This window comes from Anser anser (assembly GCF_964211835.1).
Source record: "Anser anser genome assembly, chromosome: 8".
Classification (NCBI taxonomy): Eukaryota; Metazoa; Chordata; class Aves; order Anseriformes; family Anatidae; genus Anser; species Anser anser.
The window spans coordinates 12,818,947-12,838,233 of record NC_139728.1 but is presented as its reverse complement, the minus strand read 5'-3'; the positions used below and the strand labels follow the sequence as shown (position 1 = coordinate 12,838,233).

General features: G+C 51.4%; 2 protein-coding genes across 3 annotated transcripts; both read left to right on the top strand.

Annotated features, from left to right (window-relative positions):
- Positions 1-13: 13 nt before the first annotated feature.
- Positions 14-4,191, top strand: ARPC5 (actin related protein 2/3 complex subunit 5). Its single transcript, XM_083846582.1, has 4 exons — positions 14-226; positions 403-474; positions 2,234-2,410; positions 2,921-4,191. The coding sequence occupies exons 1-4, from the start codon at positions 83-85 to the stop codon at positions 2,981-2,983; spliced, it is 456 nt and encodes a 151-aa protein (XP_083702708.1). The 5' UTR covers positions 14-82; the 3' UTR covers positions 2,984-4,191.
- A 502-nt stretch (positions 4,192-4,693) lies between these two features.
- Positions 4,694-18,033, top strand: NCF2 (neutrophil cytosolic factor 2). Of its 2 annotated transcripts, XM_083846578.1 has the most exons (16): positions 4,694-7,477; positions 7,758-8,065; positions 8,420-8,502; positions 8,788-8,896; positions 9,124-9,258; positions 9,623-9,730; positions 10,412-10,471; positions 11,539-11,582; positions 11,802-11,943; positions 12,526-12,588; positions 13,101-13,179; positions 14,505-14,548; positions 15,124-15,266; positions 15,338-15,449; positions 15,591-15,750; positions 17,792-18,033. In XM_083846578.1, the coding sequence occupies exons 2-16, from the start codon at positions 7,892-7,894 to the stop codon at positions 17,887-17,889; spliced, it is 1,554 nt and encodes a 517-aa protein (XP_083702704.1). In that variant the 5' UTR covers positions 4,694-7,477; positions 7,758-7,891; the 3' UTR covers positions 17,890-18,033. The 2 variants fall into 2 exon arrangements, with proteins under 2 accessions (XP_083702704.1, XP_083702703.1); XM_083846577.1 differs by having other exon boundaries at positions 4,694-8,065.
- The last annotated feature ends 1,254 nt before the right edge of the window (positions 18,034-19,287 follow it).

The window sequence follows — 19,287 nt, the reverse complement described above, 5'->3', positions numbered from 1 at the left end:
GGGCGGGGCCGGGCCGGGCCGGGCTGTGGCGGCGGCGGCGGCGGCGGGGAGCGAGGCGCGGGGCGCGGGGAGCGGCGCGGCCATGGCGAAGCACACGGTGTCGTCGGCCCGCTTCCGGCGGGTGGACGTGGACGAGTACGACGAGAACAAGTTCGTGGACGAGGAGGAAGGAGGAGACGGGCAGGCGGGGCCCGACGAGGGGGAAGTGGACTCGTGCCTCAGGCAATATCCTTCCGCGGCGGGGCGGGACGGGAGCGGCACCGGGACGGGGGGGGGGAGGACCAGGGCCGGGGGGGGAGGGAGGGACCGGGCTCGGACCGGGCCCAGGCCGAGGGAGGGGAAGGGCCGTGCGGAAGGGCCGGTGTGGTTCCGCCGTTTGCCCGTCCTTATCCGCCCGGCACAGGGAACATGCTGGCCGCGCTGCAGGCGGCTCTGAAGAACCCCCCGATCAACACGAAGAACCAGGCGGTGAAGGTGAGGTAGCGGGCTCGCGGGGTTGCTCCTTACCAGTGCCTCCCTGCTGCTGTAGGGCCAGCCCCCAGCAGCCGGGGGGGTGGGGGGGGCAGCCAGGAGACCTAGCGTTGGGGTATTCCCCGGTGTCCAAACACCTTTGACCTCCGCTGTTTTACTCAGAAAGCTCGGATGCCATCTGTCTGTGTGCCTCTAACTCAGTGCTAGGTCGGGTTTACTGGGTCCTTCAGCCCGTATGTACCGTATGTGCTGTGCCCTGGCTGGCTCAGCACTTCATCTTGTGCCCGTGTCTGGTCAGGATCAAGCTCAGAAGGGCAAGTTCACCTGGCAGCACGTAGCCATAGCCGGTACCGAGCCACCACAGCCTCTGACTAATGACGCTGCTAGCACAGCCAGACCGCGCACCTACATAAAAGGAAGAACTGATGGTTATTGCATCCAATCACAATTAAGCCATTAAAACCTCAGAAATTGCAAGCACGCCCCCTGAGACAGAATATAGGAGCATGCTGCCTGCATGTACTTCTGAATCTCCCCAGAATAAACCTCGAGTGGCTCAGGATTGCAGCGGCGAGAGCAACAGACAGATAAGATGAGGAACTGCCCAGATGTGGAGCGCCTGTGGAGGACTGTCGTCCTGGCTTGAGGGGAGCCTTACAGCCACGGTGCTGGGCTTCTCTGGTACAGGTTTTTCACTGAGCTCCATACCCTTTCCTGAGGGCTTTCACAGAGAACCAGCTAGTGTTTCTTACAGATCCTGTTGTCTAAGAGAGTGACCGGCTTTGTTTTCACATGAAGGACTTGTTTCCATTAGATGTGTGTTCATGTATTTAAGAATACAGTGTGAAGGCAGCGGAAGTGGAGAGGGCAGAGCAACTGAATTTTCATATTTGGCTTCATTTTTAGTTTTGCTTGTGGAATTTAAGTTTTGCTCATAGTTCTTGCTGTGAGAAGTCTTTCTAAGTAGCTGTAGGACGTAAACAAGAAAACTGACATCAATAATTTCTGCAGGAGAAAGCTGCTGGAAGCATTCGTATAATTGAATTACTTAAAAGTCTTAACAAAATTGAGACTATTTTTCTTTCATCCTCCCTCAGTTAGCGATGGATGGGCAGGAAGAGCTGATTTATGCTGATTAGATGCAGCTGTAATCATGCTACACAAATTCCTGGGCCTGAAATGATATCCAGACCGACTTGCAAACGGTTATTGATGCAGAATATTGTTTATGCTGCCAGGTTGCATCCTGCATGCCTGGGACAGAAGTTGGCTGTTTTGAAAGTTTTTTCGTGTGGCTTCCAGCAGTTACCACTTCCAGGGTGGCCAATACCAGTTCCATGGAATATGATAATTGCATCTCATTAAACAGTACAAAGGTGTGGAAAAGGCTCTGGTAACAGGGGAGGCCAGTCAAGTACTTAATCCTTATAATTTTTTTTTGAACTTGCCAGACCTTGAATTTCAATACAAAAATTTAATATTTAGTCCCAGTCTCACTTAGTAAGTGGAAAATTGCAAACGAGCACAGAGGCAGAAAAATGTAAAGCAGAACAAACTCGTGTTCTGTTGCGCTCTTCAGCACTGGGAGGCTGTATCTGTTACACGTTAGTATCACAATCTTTTGTACAAGCTGCTCTCTTCAAACGTATTTTAAAGTTGCTAAAGAGAAGAATTCTAGTTCCATTTGTTCAGGAGGTGACTGGTGCTCGGATGTACCTTATGTGCGAATAAATGTATCTCTGCCTTTCCTACTTGTTGACAGGATCGTGCAGAAAGCATTGTCCTGAAGGTTCTCATCTCTTTCAAAGCCAACGATATCGAGAAGGCAGTGCAGTCGCTGGATAAGAATGGTGTCGATCTGCTGATGAAATACATCTACAAAGGCTTTGAGAGCCCCTCTGACAACAGCAGTGCTGTGCTGCTGCAGTGGCATGAGAAGGTGCGTGTCTAGGGTATGCTCCCACCCAGGTCCTTCTTGCTAGCAGCTTCTTGGGTCCTGGGCACACTCCCTGAGCCTGGCAAGAACCTCCTTTCTGCCTGGTGAAACTGAAATGCCCCATTTTGCACAGCGAAATGTGGCTCAGAGCTGTGTCGTTTGTCATTCTTCTGATTCCTTGGGTAAAGATTCTATGTTAAAATTTGATTTTTGTTAGACTGACGCAAACAAAATAGTTCAACCTAGTGATTCAGGCAGATGGAAGTAGAATTTCCTTCCTAGAGGGAAGCAAAATTTGCAATTTAGGTATGCAGGGAGATAAAAGTTTATTAAATAACTGTCTTTAAAACGAATGCGGTTATGCTTCCCTGCTACGCTGGGTGCTAGTGTTTTGCTCTTGATGTAAAGTGCTGGGAGATGCTCCTTTGAAATACAGTCGGGAAGTCTTTCCTGGCAGCAGTAGTTTCATTCTGTAGCCACCTTGACCTGGAACTGCCTCTTTTCTCTTCTCAGGCCCTGGCTGCGGGAGGAGTGGGGTCCATTGTCCGCGTTTTGACTGCCAGGAAAACGGTTTGACTCCAGCAGGGAGCAGCTGTCCGCCATCCACGGCGGGGGAGATGCTGGTGCAAAACCCAACCAACTCAATGCCATTGCTGCCCTGTGGGCAGTGTCTGTCTCTCAGCTTGTCTTCTCACTGCTTCTTTCATACCTGACAAGTAATGCATATCGTGATCTCTTCTTGTTAAACTCTGGAAAATTATGAAGGTGCAATTTTATTTCTAACAGGAATATTTGGTACTCAAGCATTTCAGTGACATGTATAGAGCTACATATAAAACTTCGTGTTTAGGATGATTTGCGTTTGTGTATAATTGTGGCAGATTTGGACCTGACTTTCCAAACAAAAGCTGAGGGACGTAGGGCAATGTCTTAATTCTTTTTTTGCTAGCCAAGCAGTGGCTTGACGTAAGATAAATATTTGAGAAGTGGGGCAGCTATTCGTGTAGGTAACTGGACCACGTTTCCTTTGGTCAGCCTCTGAACCTACAGCAGTGAACAGGGCAGAATACAATGGCTCCCTTCCGACCAGTCATCATTCCAGAAAGCTGAGTATTTTCTTTAACCTCACATCTCATGGCCAGTTCTGAAGTCTTGTCATCAGACACCAGGCCCCCAGGGGGAAAGTCACACAGGATAAAGTTGCCTGTCCTGCAGTTTGGATGGTAGAATTTAAAGGGTTGATGGTCCATTTACACTGGAGTGCAGTCCAGTGAACTCTATTTTGGGGAGTAAAGATCCTAAACAGGAGAAGACAAAGGAGCTTTCAAACAGTAAATCACCTTTCAGCAACTTGAATGTGATTTGATTCTCTCCAGCACAACATGGTGGCTCCCTCTGGTAATCTGAGAAATAAATACTGGTATCCACACCAACCTTGCAAAGCTCCCATATTTTGTTTACTAGATACAGTTTTAAGGGTACCAGACAGTTAACATTCCTGTTGTACCACAGTGCGTTAGCTAGTGGGCAAATTAAGTTCTAAAATAAAGAAGAGTATTTTAAAAAGAATTAAGAAAGCCCTGGGCATCCCAGACCACAGATCACCACTGAAGGTTAGGGCCAGGACTGATGTAAACGCGTTTTATGTTCACCATTTTACAGCAATTCAGTTGTGTAAAACTGTTGGGGAATTTGTGAAACCTTTGCTGTTTTTTGATATCTGCTTTTTTGGTTTTTTGTAATAACAATAAAGACCAGACAAATAAATTGTCACTGAATATTTACTTGGAGTCTGAAATACCTTGAAGTTAACTGTTCAACTAACGTAATTTTTAATTCAGCAGGTGGCTGGCTACTCAAGGACTGACAAAAGTTAAAAAGTAAGCCCTCCCTTATTTTTCTGGCTAAGCTTGCTTTGTAGTAGTTACTTGTCCCTTTAACTAACGTCAGTACATGTGCGCAGCTTCATCCCACTAAAAAAAATCTTAAGCTATTTGAAGATACTTAAACACCCCGAAATGTTCCAAACCAGGACTAGCAGAGATGTCGCTGCCTACACTAAAATCTTAACAAGGGAGTGAGACCGTCACAGCCATTGGTGGTAGGTGCTTTCTCAAGAGAAGGAAAACTGATGGCCTAGCAGGGTTGTGTGAGTGAAACTCCTGATATCATGGCTGGGCTTCTGTTTATCTTTCTGCTGACCCCAGCTCTGAGAGATTAAACTTTTAATTGTTAGTTTTGATAAATTAAGCAAAGATAAAGTCCTGGGCTTGTCCAGTGGGCAGAATGACTGTGTGTGTCATTGCTAATTATATACGTATTCACTTTGAACTCCCGAAGCATACAGAGAAAGCTATCGGTGAGCACTCTGACGTCTGAAGGACAACTCACATTTGTTACTCAAGTCATCGCTTTGGAAAGCCAGAGCTAGTACCTTCGGAATACTCAAACCAAAGTGTCCTGATGCACCACGTTTGCATAGGAGTTGGTAAGAAGGCAGCTTCAGATGTTTTCCTCCTCTCCCACCTCCTCCTCCACTTCCTTCGCAGAAGAGCCAGTGTGGGTACCCCTCTGTCATTCAGCTCTGGAGACTGGTTTCTCCGCAAATTACTCCAAATTTGGGGAGGAGAGGAGAGGAGAAACTACTTTCAAAAACAACCAGTGTCAAAGCAGGCCAGCTACCTCTAGGTGGCATTAGATAAACAAAGGCAACAAGAAGAGTGATCTTAATGTTTCCTGGGTTCCCCATCAAAGTATCCGGTGAAGTATTTAGAAGTATTTTTAATAATATGCGTGCTTATTCCACCTATATTTTCAGGGACGTGCTAAGAGGATGACATGACAAGCACTGCTGTGGAGGTAGGAGTGCAAGATTTGCAGGAAAGCCTCTTCTGTTAACTGCTAGTAACTGAAACGGGAGAAGACCGCTTACCAAGGAGCACTCCCTTTGCTCCCGTCTGGTGTGGCTGCTTCCAGGTGAGAGCCCAGATCCTTGGGCACTGCCACTGCCTGCTGACAAAGTGGAGCCTGAAGCGCGAGCTCGGACTCCCCAGTACTGGAGATGCTCCATCAGCTTTGTTGGTTAATGAAGCAACGTTGGAAGCTGAACACTACCCAAATGACTCTGGGCTGCCTTGGCCACAGCTGTTTGGAGAAGAACTGCAGCATGATGCATGGGCAGGCTCCTGGCGGGGAGGAAAGCATCTTCCAGGCCAGCAGTGAGGACCTCTCAGCTTGAAGAAACCCATTTATGCCCATATACACCTGGAAATGGAGGCACATGGGTCAGGAGAAGGAGACAGCAAGTTGTACATTGCACAGCGGCACTGGGGACCCATGGAAAAAGAGGAAAACTGAAAGGTGGGGAAGAAGAATCCCTACATCAAGAAGGAAACCTTCACTGAAAAATACTCTACATACAAATGGGTCCCACTCCAAGGGGAATGGCATTTGGAGAGCTCCTCTAGGAAAGCTTTGTGCTCCCGAGCCTTCTTTGTGAGCGTCTCACTACTGCTTTTAGCTTTGGCCGAAGCGTGTGGTAACAGCACCTTCCTGCTTTTGCAACAGCCGAGCACGTTAGGAGTGAAACCGCTGCCCTTGTGCTGCTGAGAGGTGCAGCCCTGCTGAGTCCGGGCTTTGATATGTTACCATCCCTGTTATTCACTTCCTCTTGGACAAGAAATGAGTTTCTTCTTCTACATCGAGTTGGTAAAAGAAAGGGGAACAAGAGACACACTTTGTTACTAGAAAGGTTGTGTTTACCACAGTTTTGACATCGGACTTTGTATGTTATGCTAAAAAAAAATCAAGAAGAGGAGTAGCTGCTACGTGCATTTGCTGTGCTTGCATCTTTCAGATCCCATCTTTCTGTGAAACAGGAGGGAAAATGGCACTTGCCACCTGGGTGATCTTGCATCCTCCTCCAGCCCCCTTGCACTGGTTCTGGGATCAGCCTGACCTGCCAGTGCGCTGAGGCAGATAACTAAACCAGCAGAAAATTATTCCTCCAGAAGGTGAACCATTTCCTGCTAGATGGCATCTCCCAGCCACAGGAGATGGGAGCGAGAGTCAGAGCCTTGCAGGAGCCAACAGTGGTTTAACAAAGCCGTGGAAGTCTGCTCCTAGCTGGGGCCAGCCTCTGCCCCATGGAGCTCAATGGCAGGAGGACAATATTGTATGGGGAAATGGAGCCGGGAGTAGGGAAAATGGATTGTGAGAGAAGTGTTTGTTTGGGCTAGGAAAAGAGTCAGATCTCCAGAGTGGTGGGTGCTGTAATTCAATGCAAAACCTTCAACTACAGAGTGCATCCTCTTCCCGCTATCTAAACCCTGGAGGGTAGAAGAGAGGGCAGGTTTGCTTTCCCTGAGCATTGAAATAGCTCCTCAAAATGAGACGTACTCGGCTTCTGAGCAGGCCTTCCTCACGGGAAGGACAAAAGGCTTCTGGGAGCGTTTTGACGCTCCCAAACCAGGTACTCCCCTCCCTCTCCCACCGCATTGGCTGGTTGCATTTCCCTCTGCTTTTTTGGAGGTCATGGAGCCTGCTCTGTGCTGCCCACAGTTGCTTTAAGAAGCCCACGGGAGCTGGCTGGGTGTGGTGGGATGCTGAGGAGACACTCAGCTTGCAACTGGAGAACCAAGGTTCAGGGATGTGCTCTGTCACACACTTAAAAGCCAGGCCTCATTGTTCAGCAGCTCGGGTTCTTTCTAGCCCTGAGCAGAAGTTGAGCAAAAGCCTCCTCCGCAATCTCCCTCCTGTTGTCGGCATTATCTAGTTTGTTGGGGAAGTCTGAGTAAACACATGAGGGCAAAGTCTTGCTGACGTGTTTCATTTTCTTATGAAATGCGCGTCACATCACCACAAGATGAGGCAGAGGCAAAGCACCAGGATTAGGAGCTGCATGACAGCACTCAACCCCAGCCTTCTGGGCCAGGAGGTCAGAGCCCTGCACTCACCATGGGAATGTCACGTGCTGAGTGTCCCCTCTCCATCCAGCAACACTCCGGGGCCAGGCTGTGCTCCACAGCCCACGGAACGCCCAGACAGAAGTGTCACTGGGGTGACCACAAGGTAACAGCGCTACTAGGGCGCAGCTGGCCCCGTCGCAGCCCCCAAAGCCCACTTTGGGCTGTAGTGCTCACCCCGCAGCTTTGTGAGCCCAACCTGACGGGGCACCCAGCTGCCACCAAGCAGGGCTTTTGATGCAGCCCCCAAGGTGGAGCCCCCGGAGGGCTCAGCACGACGCATGCTGAGCTCTGCGTGGAAACCCGCTGCGGCGGGGGCAGCCTCTCTTCCACTTCCCCATCTCGGGCTGTGTTGCACTGATACCAGTGAGGCCACTTCCTGGCAGGTTTGCGACACGGGCTGCGGAAAGGCAGAAGCACAGCTAAAAGGGAGCAGGGAGAGGCCGAGCGAGGAAGACGGGCACTGCAGGGCGAGTCCCCCAGCGTGGCTGGGTACCCCGCATCCTGCTCCCACCGCACCATGTCTCTGGTCGAGACGATCCGGCTGTGGCAAGAGGGGGTGTGCGCCGCAGACGGGAAGGAGTGGAGGGCAGCCCTGGATGCCTTCACAGCCGTCCAGAGCCCCCCAGCCAAAATCTGCTACAACATCGGCTGCATCCACCTCGTCCTGGGGAAGCTGGCTGAGGCAGAGGAGGTGAGCGCTGCGGTGGGAGGGCTGGGATGGAGCTGTGACAGCCCCAGGCTGTTCTCTGTTCTCGCTGAGCTGGTTTACTCAGTGAGTCATGGATGGAGGCAGCAGCTGAGGCACGGAGCTTTCTGACAGTGCTCTCCCTCCCGGAGGCGACCACAGACCCGAGTGCCTGGTGCCAGATGCTTCCAGCTCCAAGAACAAGGAGCCTGGTGCAGGCTCTACCCCCCGGTGCTGCAGGGAGGCTTTGCCCACAGAGCCCAGCTTAGGCCAGTCGACTAAAGCAGACAGGACAGGCAGAGCCACTCTACAGCTTCAGTTTTCCTTAAAGACCTTCCCTTCTTACCCCTCGTTTTGCAGGCATTCACCCAGAGCATCAGCTGTGACAAGCACCTGGCTGTGGCCTATTTCCAGCGAGGAACCATCTTTTACAGGAGGCAGAAGTAAGTGGATGGTTTTAATGCTTTGGTTTTGCCCCCTGCAGTGACGCCAGCCTTTGGCTGAAAGCAGCTGTGGGCAGGTTGGTGGAGCAGGGGCTAAACCACAGCTCCTCGAGGTGAAACAGCTCCAGGAGGCAGGGAACTTCACCTTGGGGTGTCTGAAGACACCACGAGGCCATGGGAGAGACCCAACCAAACTCGGTCAAGTTTAATTAAAGACTCATGAGGGCCCAGGTGGTGTACGAGGTGGGGAAGCCCTCTGGCATTACCTTGTCCTCTACTCCACAGCCACGAAATGGCCGTCAAGGATTTTAAGGAGGCACTGGCCCAGCTGCGAGGCAACCAGCTCATCGACTACAAGATCCTGGGGCTGCGGTACAGGCTCTTTGCTTGTGAGGTGAGAAAGCCTGACCGGTATATTTAGCCTGTTCACTGGCAAAAAAATGAAAAATAAAAAATAAAAATCAGGGGAAAAACACCCTGCCTTGCCAAAAAACAAGCACGCTGGCGCAGGGATGGGGAACCTAGGTGCTACCTAGGGATTTTATTAGGGTGGCAGAAAATCCCAACAGCAAGGGTCCAGTGCCTCTAAGAGCTGACTTCTTGCTCCCATCCCTGTGGCAGATACTTTACAACATCGCACTGGTGTATGCCACGATGGAGGACTGGAAGAAAGCTGAGGAACACCTGACGCTGGCAGCGTGCATGAAGAGCGAGCCCCAGCACAACAAGATTGACAGGGCGATGGAAGCTATCCTGGTAAGGAGGAGCAGGCCTTACAGCGTGGTGCTTGCTCGTGGTGGTCCAACAGGAAGGGGAGAGAAAGTCCAAGGAGCAGAGAGAACGCCTTTTAGCTACAGCTTTAGCTGTGCAGGAGAAAACTGTGGATGGCAACACCAGACATGGGTGTCGCAAGGAGGGGGAATGGTGGGAAGAGCTTTCAGGCACTGTGATGGTAAGATGGGGCTGAAGAGATCCTGGAAGGGCTTGGGTGAGATTGGCAAGGTGATGGTTTGACTTTACGGAGCGAGACCTTTGCCACAGAGATAGAAGGAAGGAAGGTGGCAACATGACAGTCCCTGATCGCACCTCTGAAGAGCACTGCAACTTCTCTATGCTACAGAAGCAGAAGCTCTATGAGCTGGTGGCAATTCCCCCGGGGAAGCTGTTTCGACCAAATGAAAAGCAAGTGGCTCAGCTGGAGAAGAAGGACTACCTGGGAAAAGCCATGGTAAGAAAGAAGCATCTTCTTTATTCAAGCCAAGGCTGTGGGCTGAAGAGATCTGCTGAGCGCCCGCTGCCTCAGAGCCACCAGGCACTGAGCTGCCGCCTGGCGAGGCACTGGGCCAGGGAGCCAGTCTGCACCCTGGGGATGGACGCCTGCAGGCACCAGCACTCTGCGGGAACAGAAGAGTTAAGCTCTGCAGAAATACACTTATCTGTGCAGCTCAGCACGGCCTATTTTCAGTTTCCTTAGTGAGAGATGAGGGACAGTCACTCAGCAGTGAGATGGGAAGCTCACACTGGAGCTTCAACCTGGGCCAAAATTTTGTTTGGGGTACCGGGGTGGGGGGGGGTGGAAATGAAGCTATTTAAACTCTGACAACCACAAGTGACCTCCAGTTCTTCCCCTGCTCACACTGAAGCAGTTTTTTCAGTTCAGACAATCCAACAGGACTTCTCTTGCACTAATGAGCAGAATCCAAGCAGTGGGATGCACCCTTGGGCTCAGGTCCTGGCAAGGCAGAACAGCTCAGGTCCTGGCGCCAGCACTGCTGCAGAAAGCAAACCTGGAGCATCCACACCCACAGAATTTGGCTTGGACAACAGCAGAGGAGGGTGGGTATCAGAGATGGGAGGTCTAAGAGCAGCTACAGGCACCAAGTCACTGCGTGTCTTCCTTTGGCTGTAGGTGGTGGCATCCGTGGTGGACAAGGACGATTTTTCCGGATTTGCTCCACTTCAACCGCAGGTAAGGCTCCAGCCACCCACTCATGGCGCCCTCAGCACCGCAGCCCGTGTGGTGTGGGTAGCTTTGAGCGTACACGAGGATGGCAATGGCCATCCCACACCTCGCCCAGGGCTCCAGCGAGCGAAGACCACCATGAACTTCCTGCTACTGCTTGGGGAGGATGAGGTGGAAGCCGCCCCCACGTCTCAGCTGCTCTCTTCTTCATCAGAAGGTGCAGCCCAAACCCACCCACGTCTGTGGTTACGCTGGCTCCCTGAATGGAGAAGTAGTGGCCTGGTCACACGTCCTCTGCCCCCACCGTGGGATGACTGATTTCAGCAGGGACCACAGGGAGGTCACAAACCTGCCCCGCAAGCCTCCTCAGGGTTGCTCTGTCTAAGCTCAAAACACCAGAGGAGCAAGAGCAGTTCTGGTTTTGTTCCTTGTCTTCCTTTCTGGGTCTGTCAGCTCTGCACATCTGCCTTGATGCTTTCCTGATGAAGTAACAACAATTTTCCATTTTTTAAGTCACCGGAGAGTTTTTCCAAGGGTCTTTTGAGAGGATACGGGGAAGCACAACCACTGCAGACCTACAGTGCTGTTATGTGAGACAAAATACACTGTTTTCAATGCAACAGAGGTCCTTGCTCCAGGAGCCAGACCTTCCGTACTATTTCAGTACAAAAGTAGCTTCGTCAGAGAGTTCATAACATCCACCAGAGACCTTATGTTACATAGGCAGGAGGGACTGTAAAGCCCTGCGACAGCAGCTGGGTGTTTTATAGTCACGGGATGACACACAGCAGCACAACTCACTGTTTGAGCCAGCTGATCTCTAACTCACGATCCCAACCCTCTGTGAGTACGTGAAGCTAAGATCACAAAAAACCAGGATGACACCTCTGGAAATCACGAGGGGGAAGATTTGGAAACTGCTTCTCTGAAGGAGCAAACCGACCAACCCAACATGAGTGTGGGGAGGAAGGACCCATGTAGGGATGATAACAGGAATAGGAGGAGACTTCAGGCCATTTCTGCAGACTAACCAGAATCTGCCAGATTACAGACAACTTTCTTTTTGTTCACAGGCCTCTGGTCCTCCACCCAGGCCCAAGACACCAGAAATCCTCAAGTAAGTTGGAGGAAAGGTGAGGAAACGTTAGCAGCGTTGCTAACACGCGCAGCCAGGTCCGCTCCCATCCCGCGCCACCACAGCTGAGTGCCCAGCCAGCACCCAGAACTAACGGGGGGGAAGGAGAACGGACCAGAGAAACAAGAAAGCAGAGTTTAGGTCCCCTATGAAGTAAAACGGTGGTACCACTGCCCCTTCTGACACAGCTTCCAAACCTAGGGCCCTCGAAGGGCAGCCGCACCGTGTCCTGTACGAGTTCATCCCCGAGACCACTGAGGAGCTGCAGGTCCTGCCAGGAAACATCGTCTTTGTCCTGAAGAAAGAGAAGGACAACTGGGCCACAGTGATGTTCAACGGGAAGGTACCAGGGGCAGGCTGGGCACGAGGGGGTGGATGATGGGGCTGGCACCAGGAGGCTCTGCGGGGGATTAACAGAGCAAAGCCTTGCAGTCACCCCTGAGTTTCTGACCCAGCTCCCCGCGTCCCCCCTTCAGGTTTGAGGGCAGACGTCTCTGGGCCTGACAGAGGCCACCCCTGCCCCCGGGAGACCTGACAGGCTCAGGGAGCTTTAAGCCCAGCTCCTTGTGTCCTGCTCCCAGCATTCCTGCCAGGCAGGGGACCGAGGCACACTGCTCCTCCCACATGGCTGACAGGAATCAACGCGGAGCTGGGTCGCTCAAGCTGCCTGTCTCCTCAGATACCACACGCAGCAAATGTTCTCTTACCTTCAGTTCCCTGGATGATGGAAGTAACCATCTCCAGATGATCCAAAGCCATTCACATACTCCCACAAGGATTCAGTGAAACCCGTCCAGCCTGCAGCAACTAAACTTCAAGTCCCAGGGATTCTCCCATGTTCAGGGCTGGGACAAACTCAGTCGCTTCCTCCAGCAGCAGGTTGCTTCCCACTAAGCGAACCTCCCTTGTCTCTGTACCCCTGCAGAAAGGGATCGTCCCCTGCAACTACCTCGAGCCCGTGGAGCTCCAGAACAAGCTGCACATCCAGGTAAGGAGCCCAGGAGGAGCTGGTGTCCTGGGGGGAGACACAGATCACCCAGCACTTACTCTAGCAAGACTCAAAACTGTAATTCCTTCCCTCTTGTAACACTGTGGAGCTTCTGGCTCAAGGTCATCTTGACACAAGCAAAGAAGCCTGCAAAACTCCAGACAGACACATCATGCTGTGATGATGGCCCCCAGGTGGTAGCTGGTAACCCTGGGGAGATGAAGGGGTACCAAATTCACCCTGCCCAACTCAAAACCCCAAAGAGACCGTGGGAAAATAGCCAGGGACGTGCTGTGCACACACTGCCTCCTACAAGGTAAGGCGGTTACTCTCACTGAGGCTAGAACTGCCTGGTTCCACCCCAAAACAATGGGCAGCATGGCAGAGCTCATCCCCAAACCCCTGGCTAGGTGGGCTGGAGGGGGTCCCCAAGACAGGAGCGCCCCGGGGCTGTGCCCGCTCCCTCAGGAGGGCTCCTAGTGACAGCACTGTCCTCTTCCCACCTGGCACAGGACGAAATCCCTCCTGAACCCGAGATTCCTGAGCCTCCCAGCTCCATTGCTCCAGCAAAGGCCCGTCGGCCAGCACCAGGTCAGTGCAGGGAGGGGAAGGGGTGGGAGGACCTTGGGGACAAACCTGGGGACAGCCTCCTTGGTGCTGTGTCCTCACAGCCTGTGCCATCTGTCAAGACCAGGGCTGGGGGCCAGCTCCTTCTGTTCTCCAGATCCTCTGGCCCCCTTTGCCACCAAGGATGGGGAAGCATTAAGGCAGGAGACAACGCTGCAACTGCAGTGCTGAGGATGGAGCAAACCAGAGCGCGTAAGCCCCTCTGTGCTCCTAATTAGCACAGCAGCTAATGGAAAAAAGGGCCTGGGGATAGGAACAGGGCAAGTGACCCAGCTTGTGCAAGTCCTAGAGCAAGAAGATCATTACGGGCTTCTCCTTAAAGCAGGGCGCCTGGGATTATCAGAGTGCTGAGCTAGTTTTGGAGGCACTGCCAGTGCCCTGGGGACTTCTGGCTGATGCTGCTCAGCACCCACATCCCAGGCTGGGGCTGCAGCACCTGGGGCGGGGGTGGCAGCATCAGAGACACCAAACTGCCCCAAGCACAGCCGGGCAGCGAAGATGCTGTGAAACTGATGCCCAGCACCTCAAAAACCAATTCCCCTCCTCCCAGCCACATAAATGAGCTCAGGCAGCACTGGGGTCCCACTCCAAACCCAGCTAACTACCTCCAGGGCCCCATCCCCAGGCAGGGAGGGCAAGCAGGACACAAGACTGCAGCCCGAACACAGGCTCTTGCTGCAGGGAACAGGGCTTCTCTTTCACCCCAGAGCAGCCCACCCCAGCCCCCAACAACTGACCGCCAGCACCAGGTCGCTGTCAGCGCTGGGATTTGCATCATCTTTGCAAATTCCCAGCACCAGAGAGAGCCAGCTGGGAGAGGCATATGTTACAGCACAGGCCAGCTCTCACTTTGTCCGCAAAGTCCAGCATTGGAGGTTATTCAGCTGTCGGAGCACAAGATACATCATTATTTGTGCTTGCAAACGCATTTGTATTTTAAAGAAGGCCACCCAGGAGTAACATCCCAGCCCTAAAGCTCCTACCCCAGGAACGCAGGACAGGCTCCACAGGGGGAAAGCAAGGACAGCACAGACCTGAATCAAGGCAGGGAAGGCAGAGCCCAAACCTCTTCTTGGTGGTTACTGCTAAACCCCATGGAAGGATCCCACCACAGCTGGTGCCACTTCCATTTGAGTGACCACAGCTGGCTCCAGGGTTGGTTGGTGTCGCTGCAGGTAATGATGGGTGTCAAAGAGAAGGGCTACAGAAATACTGGGAACATATTTATGCCCAGAGCAGTAACGCTTACCCTGTTCCACATGCTGAGCCACTGTTTTCTTCTTCCTCAGACTACGTTCCTGTTACTACAACGCAGCCAAGAGAAGCTGCAACGGTAAGACGTATGTGGTGGGCATCACGGGAAGGCAGAGCCAGGGTCCACACTACAAACCAGCACCTATTGCACGTTGAGAGGTGCTGGAATGCTTTGCAAGCACCATAGCCCTGGGAGTGCTTCAGCTTTTTGTCACTCAGGAGCTTCTCCAAAGCGTAACGCAGGGGCTAGCAGGACATCAGGGCCTGGGAGGCCTCCTCCAGAAGCAACAATCCCAACTGAAAACAAGAACAGAGGGGAAGGGAGTGGGCACACCTTGAATTTGGACACCTAGGAAGCCACGCATGGTCACTGGATGCCTCGTGCACTACTGTGCTCTCTCCTGGGCCAAGCGCAGGGCAGCCAACCAGCCACATGTGCTACATAGCTTTGGTGGCCTAGCCCAGAAGTATTAAAGGCTGCCAATGGTAACAGGGATGGCTCCCAGACAGCTGATGGCACACAGCTCAGCCTTTACTGAGGTGACAGCAGTTTCCGTGTCCCAGTCCCTCTCCCTGCCCACAGCAAGCCCCTGAGCTGGAAACGGGCACAGCCCCGGGGGGGAAGCCTCTGACACCCCCATTTTCCACCTGCAGGAAACCAAACCAGCACCTTGCATTCTCAAGGTGCATTACAAATACACAGTTGCGATGCAAGTCCAGCCAGGCCTCTCCTACAAGGAGCTCCTGAACCTCATTTGCAAGAAACTGGAGCTCCAGCCCGAGCACACACAGCTGAGGTGAGGCGCTGCCCGCTGCAGGGGCTGTGTTTTTGTGTCTCCCACCCTTACCACGTCCTCTGCGTGCCCAGGTACAAGCCTGTGGGTAGCGAGGAGCTGGTGACCCTGAGCACAGGGAACCTGGAGGAAGCTTGGAGCCACAGCAAGGACAACTGCCTGACGGTGTGGTGCGACATCACAGAGGTCAGTGACAGCTGCTGGTGGCAGCCGCCTCTTCTGCTGGCAGGGACTGGGGCTGAAACCTAAGCAGAGCTTGTCTGTCTTATTCTGGGACAAAAAGAGAAAAGCCAAGAAGTGTCTTTACCAGCTTATTTCCTGCCTTAGGGAGAGGGATTTTTACCAGACAGCGAACCAGAGGAGCCACAGAAGGCAACACTGGAGGAGATGGGACCAACCCAAGTGGTAGCGCAGTACAATTACGAAGCCACGCAGCCCGAAGACCTGGAGTTTCAGGCAGGAGATGTGATACTTGTTTTATCCAAAGGTAACTACGCTCCTGTTGTGACAGGGGAAGGGAGGGACCTTCCAGCTGTGGTGAGGGCATGGGCCTGACTCTGAGATGCCAAGCACCTGCAGCAGCTCCTGTTAAGCTGTAGGCTCCCAGCACCTGCCAGTCAGGCCCAAATCCCTCAGGTACCTGGTGACACAGAGGACAGGTGCCAGCAGCACTTTAGCCAGCTCCTCAGGGCAACCTAAAAGCTTCATTAGGGACTTTGATCTCTTGCCCCAAAATCTCCACTTCTCTGAAGCAAACTGTTTCATACTTGGGATCTGAGGAGCAGCAGCCTGGCTCAGGCAGCCTGCATTGAGAGGAGGCTGCTTCTCCTGCAAATTGCAGTTTGCCACCTGCAGATAGAAAACAGGCTGCTTGCATTCCTAAGTCAGCCTCAGTCTTCTTTAGTGATTGCATGAGAACTGACGTTTAAATACAGGCCAGGAATCTCAACAAGAGCTAGTCCACATTTTTGACTTTGATCCTCTCACTTGTGCCCAGCAGCCACGCAGGGAGGGCAAGCTGGCTGTGCTGCAGCAAAGGCTGCAGCTGAGCCCGGCTTGGGTGAACAATTAGCTACAGAGAGAGCTGCTTGCACAGGGCAACTGTTTCTTCCTCGCCTGAGCCTCTGAATAAAGCCATGACAGCAGAAATGGTTTTAAATGAGGAGAGGAAAAAAAAAACACCACAACAAAATTACGATACCTTGCTACATGCAGCACTACCACTAATTTGTGTAGCAGGGTTAGGCAGCTGTACGCTAGTTCCTCCTCCAGTTGTACAGATGAAGTTTTGCACGTTACAACACTGATGAAGTAGTGTCGTGCAGAGGGGGAAGTCATCACTGAGCTATACTATTTCCCATTAAAAAGTTGTTTTTTCCTTGTTGGGTTCCTGACAGCAAGAGTTTTCAGAGCTCCCAGCTTTAATCACCCTGGGGTAGCAGAATCTTTTTGTTTGTTGTGTTTGAGATGAACATGGAACAGCAGGTGAAACTATGCTTTAGTTCCTATCTTGAAGGGGGCAGTCCCAGGTCTCTAATCACTTCTGCACTCTCATCTTGTTTCTGCTGTTATTCAAGGCAGTTTCTGAGCCCACATCTGGCTTTAAGACCCCAATTCTCAAATTCTTAGCAGAAATACAACCTCGGAAAGCATCCTCTACTGCCTTTGCCATCCCTGCCTGCTGCTGCTGATAGATTAAAAATTGGACGTTCAGCAAATAAAACCACTACAGCCTTTATTGTGGTTGTAATTTATATGAAAGCAGTCAGACAGTGAGGAAAGGCAGTGATACAAAGCCTTTAACACTTACAGGCTTATTTGCCTACATAAATTGCATGGTTTCTCAACAGAACTTTCTTCTGTTCCCTTTCTTAAAGTCACTCTTTGTAAAACATGAAAACTTGCAACATTTCCAGGAACATAATTTTATCTTTTCAGAAACTTGGCTGCTATATCTTAAAAAAAAAAAAAGTCTCTATATTGATCTGTTCTTCCCACGTTATTCAGCAGTGTATTTCTCTCTACAACTCCCTGAAAGGAAGGTGTGGGGAGCTGGGGGTCTTCTCACAGGTAACTAGTGATAGGCCTAGAGGGAAGGGCCTCAAGTTGTGCCAGGGAGGTTCAAGTTGGAAATTAGGAGACATTTCTTCTCAGAAGGGCACTGGGACAGGTTGCCCAGGGAGGTGGTGGCGTCACGGTCCCTGGGGATGTTTAAGGAGAGGTTGGACGTGGTGCTTAGGGACATGGTTTAGTGGGTGACATTGGTAATAGGGTGCTGGTTGGACCAGATGATATTGGAGGTCTCTTCCAACCTTAGTGATTCTTAGCTTAGGAGCTTGCTCAGCTTTCCTCCTCAGACCTCCTCCCTGTCTCCATAGTCACCTCTCTATCAGGCTCTCACGGGGCTGTTTATCTGCAGACACCTAAAATGGTGAACTCAGGCCTGTCCATAGCACACAAAGGTATGTTATTATCATGCTCCTGCACATCCCTAGGGTGACAAAAATTGTGCAAATTTTATCTTCCAGTGAATGAAGACTGGTTAGAAGGCCAGTGCAATGGGAAGATAGGCATCTTCCCATCTGCTTTTGTTCAAGATTGTAACACTAAAGACCCAGAAATCTGATTTCTAAAGAGCTAAAGGAATCTTGGACACCAAAGAAAATTAAGAAATCAACTGTTGCAATTAAGTTTCCACCTTAATCACTGCATCTGAAAATGGACTGAAAATGTTATTGCTACACGTATTAAATGCTTTATTTTTGTTTTACCTTTTGCATTGCTCTGTCTGAAATGGGTAGTTACCTTCCTGCTAGGGATATGTGCAGCGCTAAGGCTGTGCTCACCAGCAGACTCGGCAGCCCCAGCTCTGCCCCACCAACCAGCCCTTTGCCACATCAGTGCCTGGGAAAACCAGGCAGGGTGGTGCCAGTTGCTTTTACAGGCCCGCTGACCTGGGGAGCTGCTCCTTGGGAAGCTACGGACCAGGAAAGGCTGAACGTGAACAGAATTTACTTCCTTAAAGCATTATTGCTCACTGCAAGAGCTTAATCAAAAGCCACTGCACAGCCTCACCCTGCTCCACTGACAACCCACTTCAGCCACCACACACATACACATTTTCAGCTCTAGGGGTCGTTTCTGAGAGCTTTTTCTCAGCAGTCACAAGAGACAGTAATTTAAGATGACACTGCTGCAGATCTCAACAGGTCACCTGGTAGTAAAGTTGCTCCCTACACAGAAGTCTGCATAACTGTAACTTCTATAACTTCTTCCATATCCAATTTAAACAGGTTTGTCACCCCTCTGCCATCGGGTGCCATGGCTCTGCTTTCACCGTATTTAACCTTCCCTGGCTGCTGGCAGCTGATCCTTCTGGCATTTTAAAAATACCTATGCTGCCCCGTCCTCATAACATGAGAGCTGTAGGCACAGCCAGCCCTCTGCAGCACCGCAAGCCTTCTGCTTCAAGGAGGTTTCCCCGGTTCTCATCCTATCGCCCAGGTTCTGTACAACCCCACCCTCCCATTGACTTTCATCTCATAATTAATTTTAAAAGGAACTTATTCTGGAGAGTAGCATGGATGAAACAAACACCTGACCTCTCAAAAAGGGAGCAGCTCTACAGCTTTCTTAACCTGCCTTTGGCACATCTGGAAGCATGCTGTTTAGAAACTGGCTGTAAACAGCCAACAAGTGCAAGTGCCATCCTGATTCACAGGCAGGTCAACAGCAGAAGGATCTGTGTCCTCCGGCTCCTGCTGCCTGTGCTCTACCAGGTTCAGGTAATCCAGCCTGCAAGTGACACAGCTTTGTAAGCTACTCCCAGCCCAGATTTTTGATTCAGTACATGAAAACACATCGTACACAGGCAGCACAAAACCACAATCCAATTATCTGCACTGAGCCCAAGCCAGAATTTGTGATTTATTTAGTTCTCTTTCAGGAAAAAAAAAAAAAAAAAAAAATCAACTCCAAACCTTCTTCTGACTTCTCCAGAGAAATGCATTTTTGAAAGCCTGCT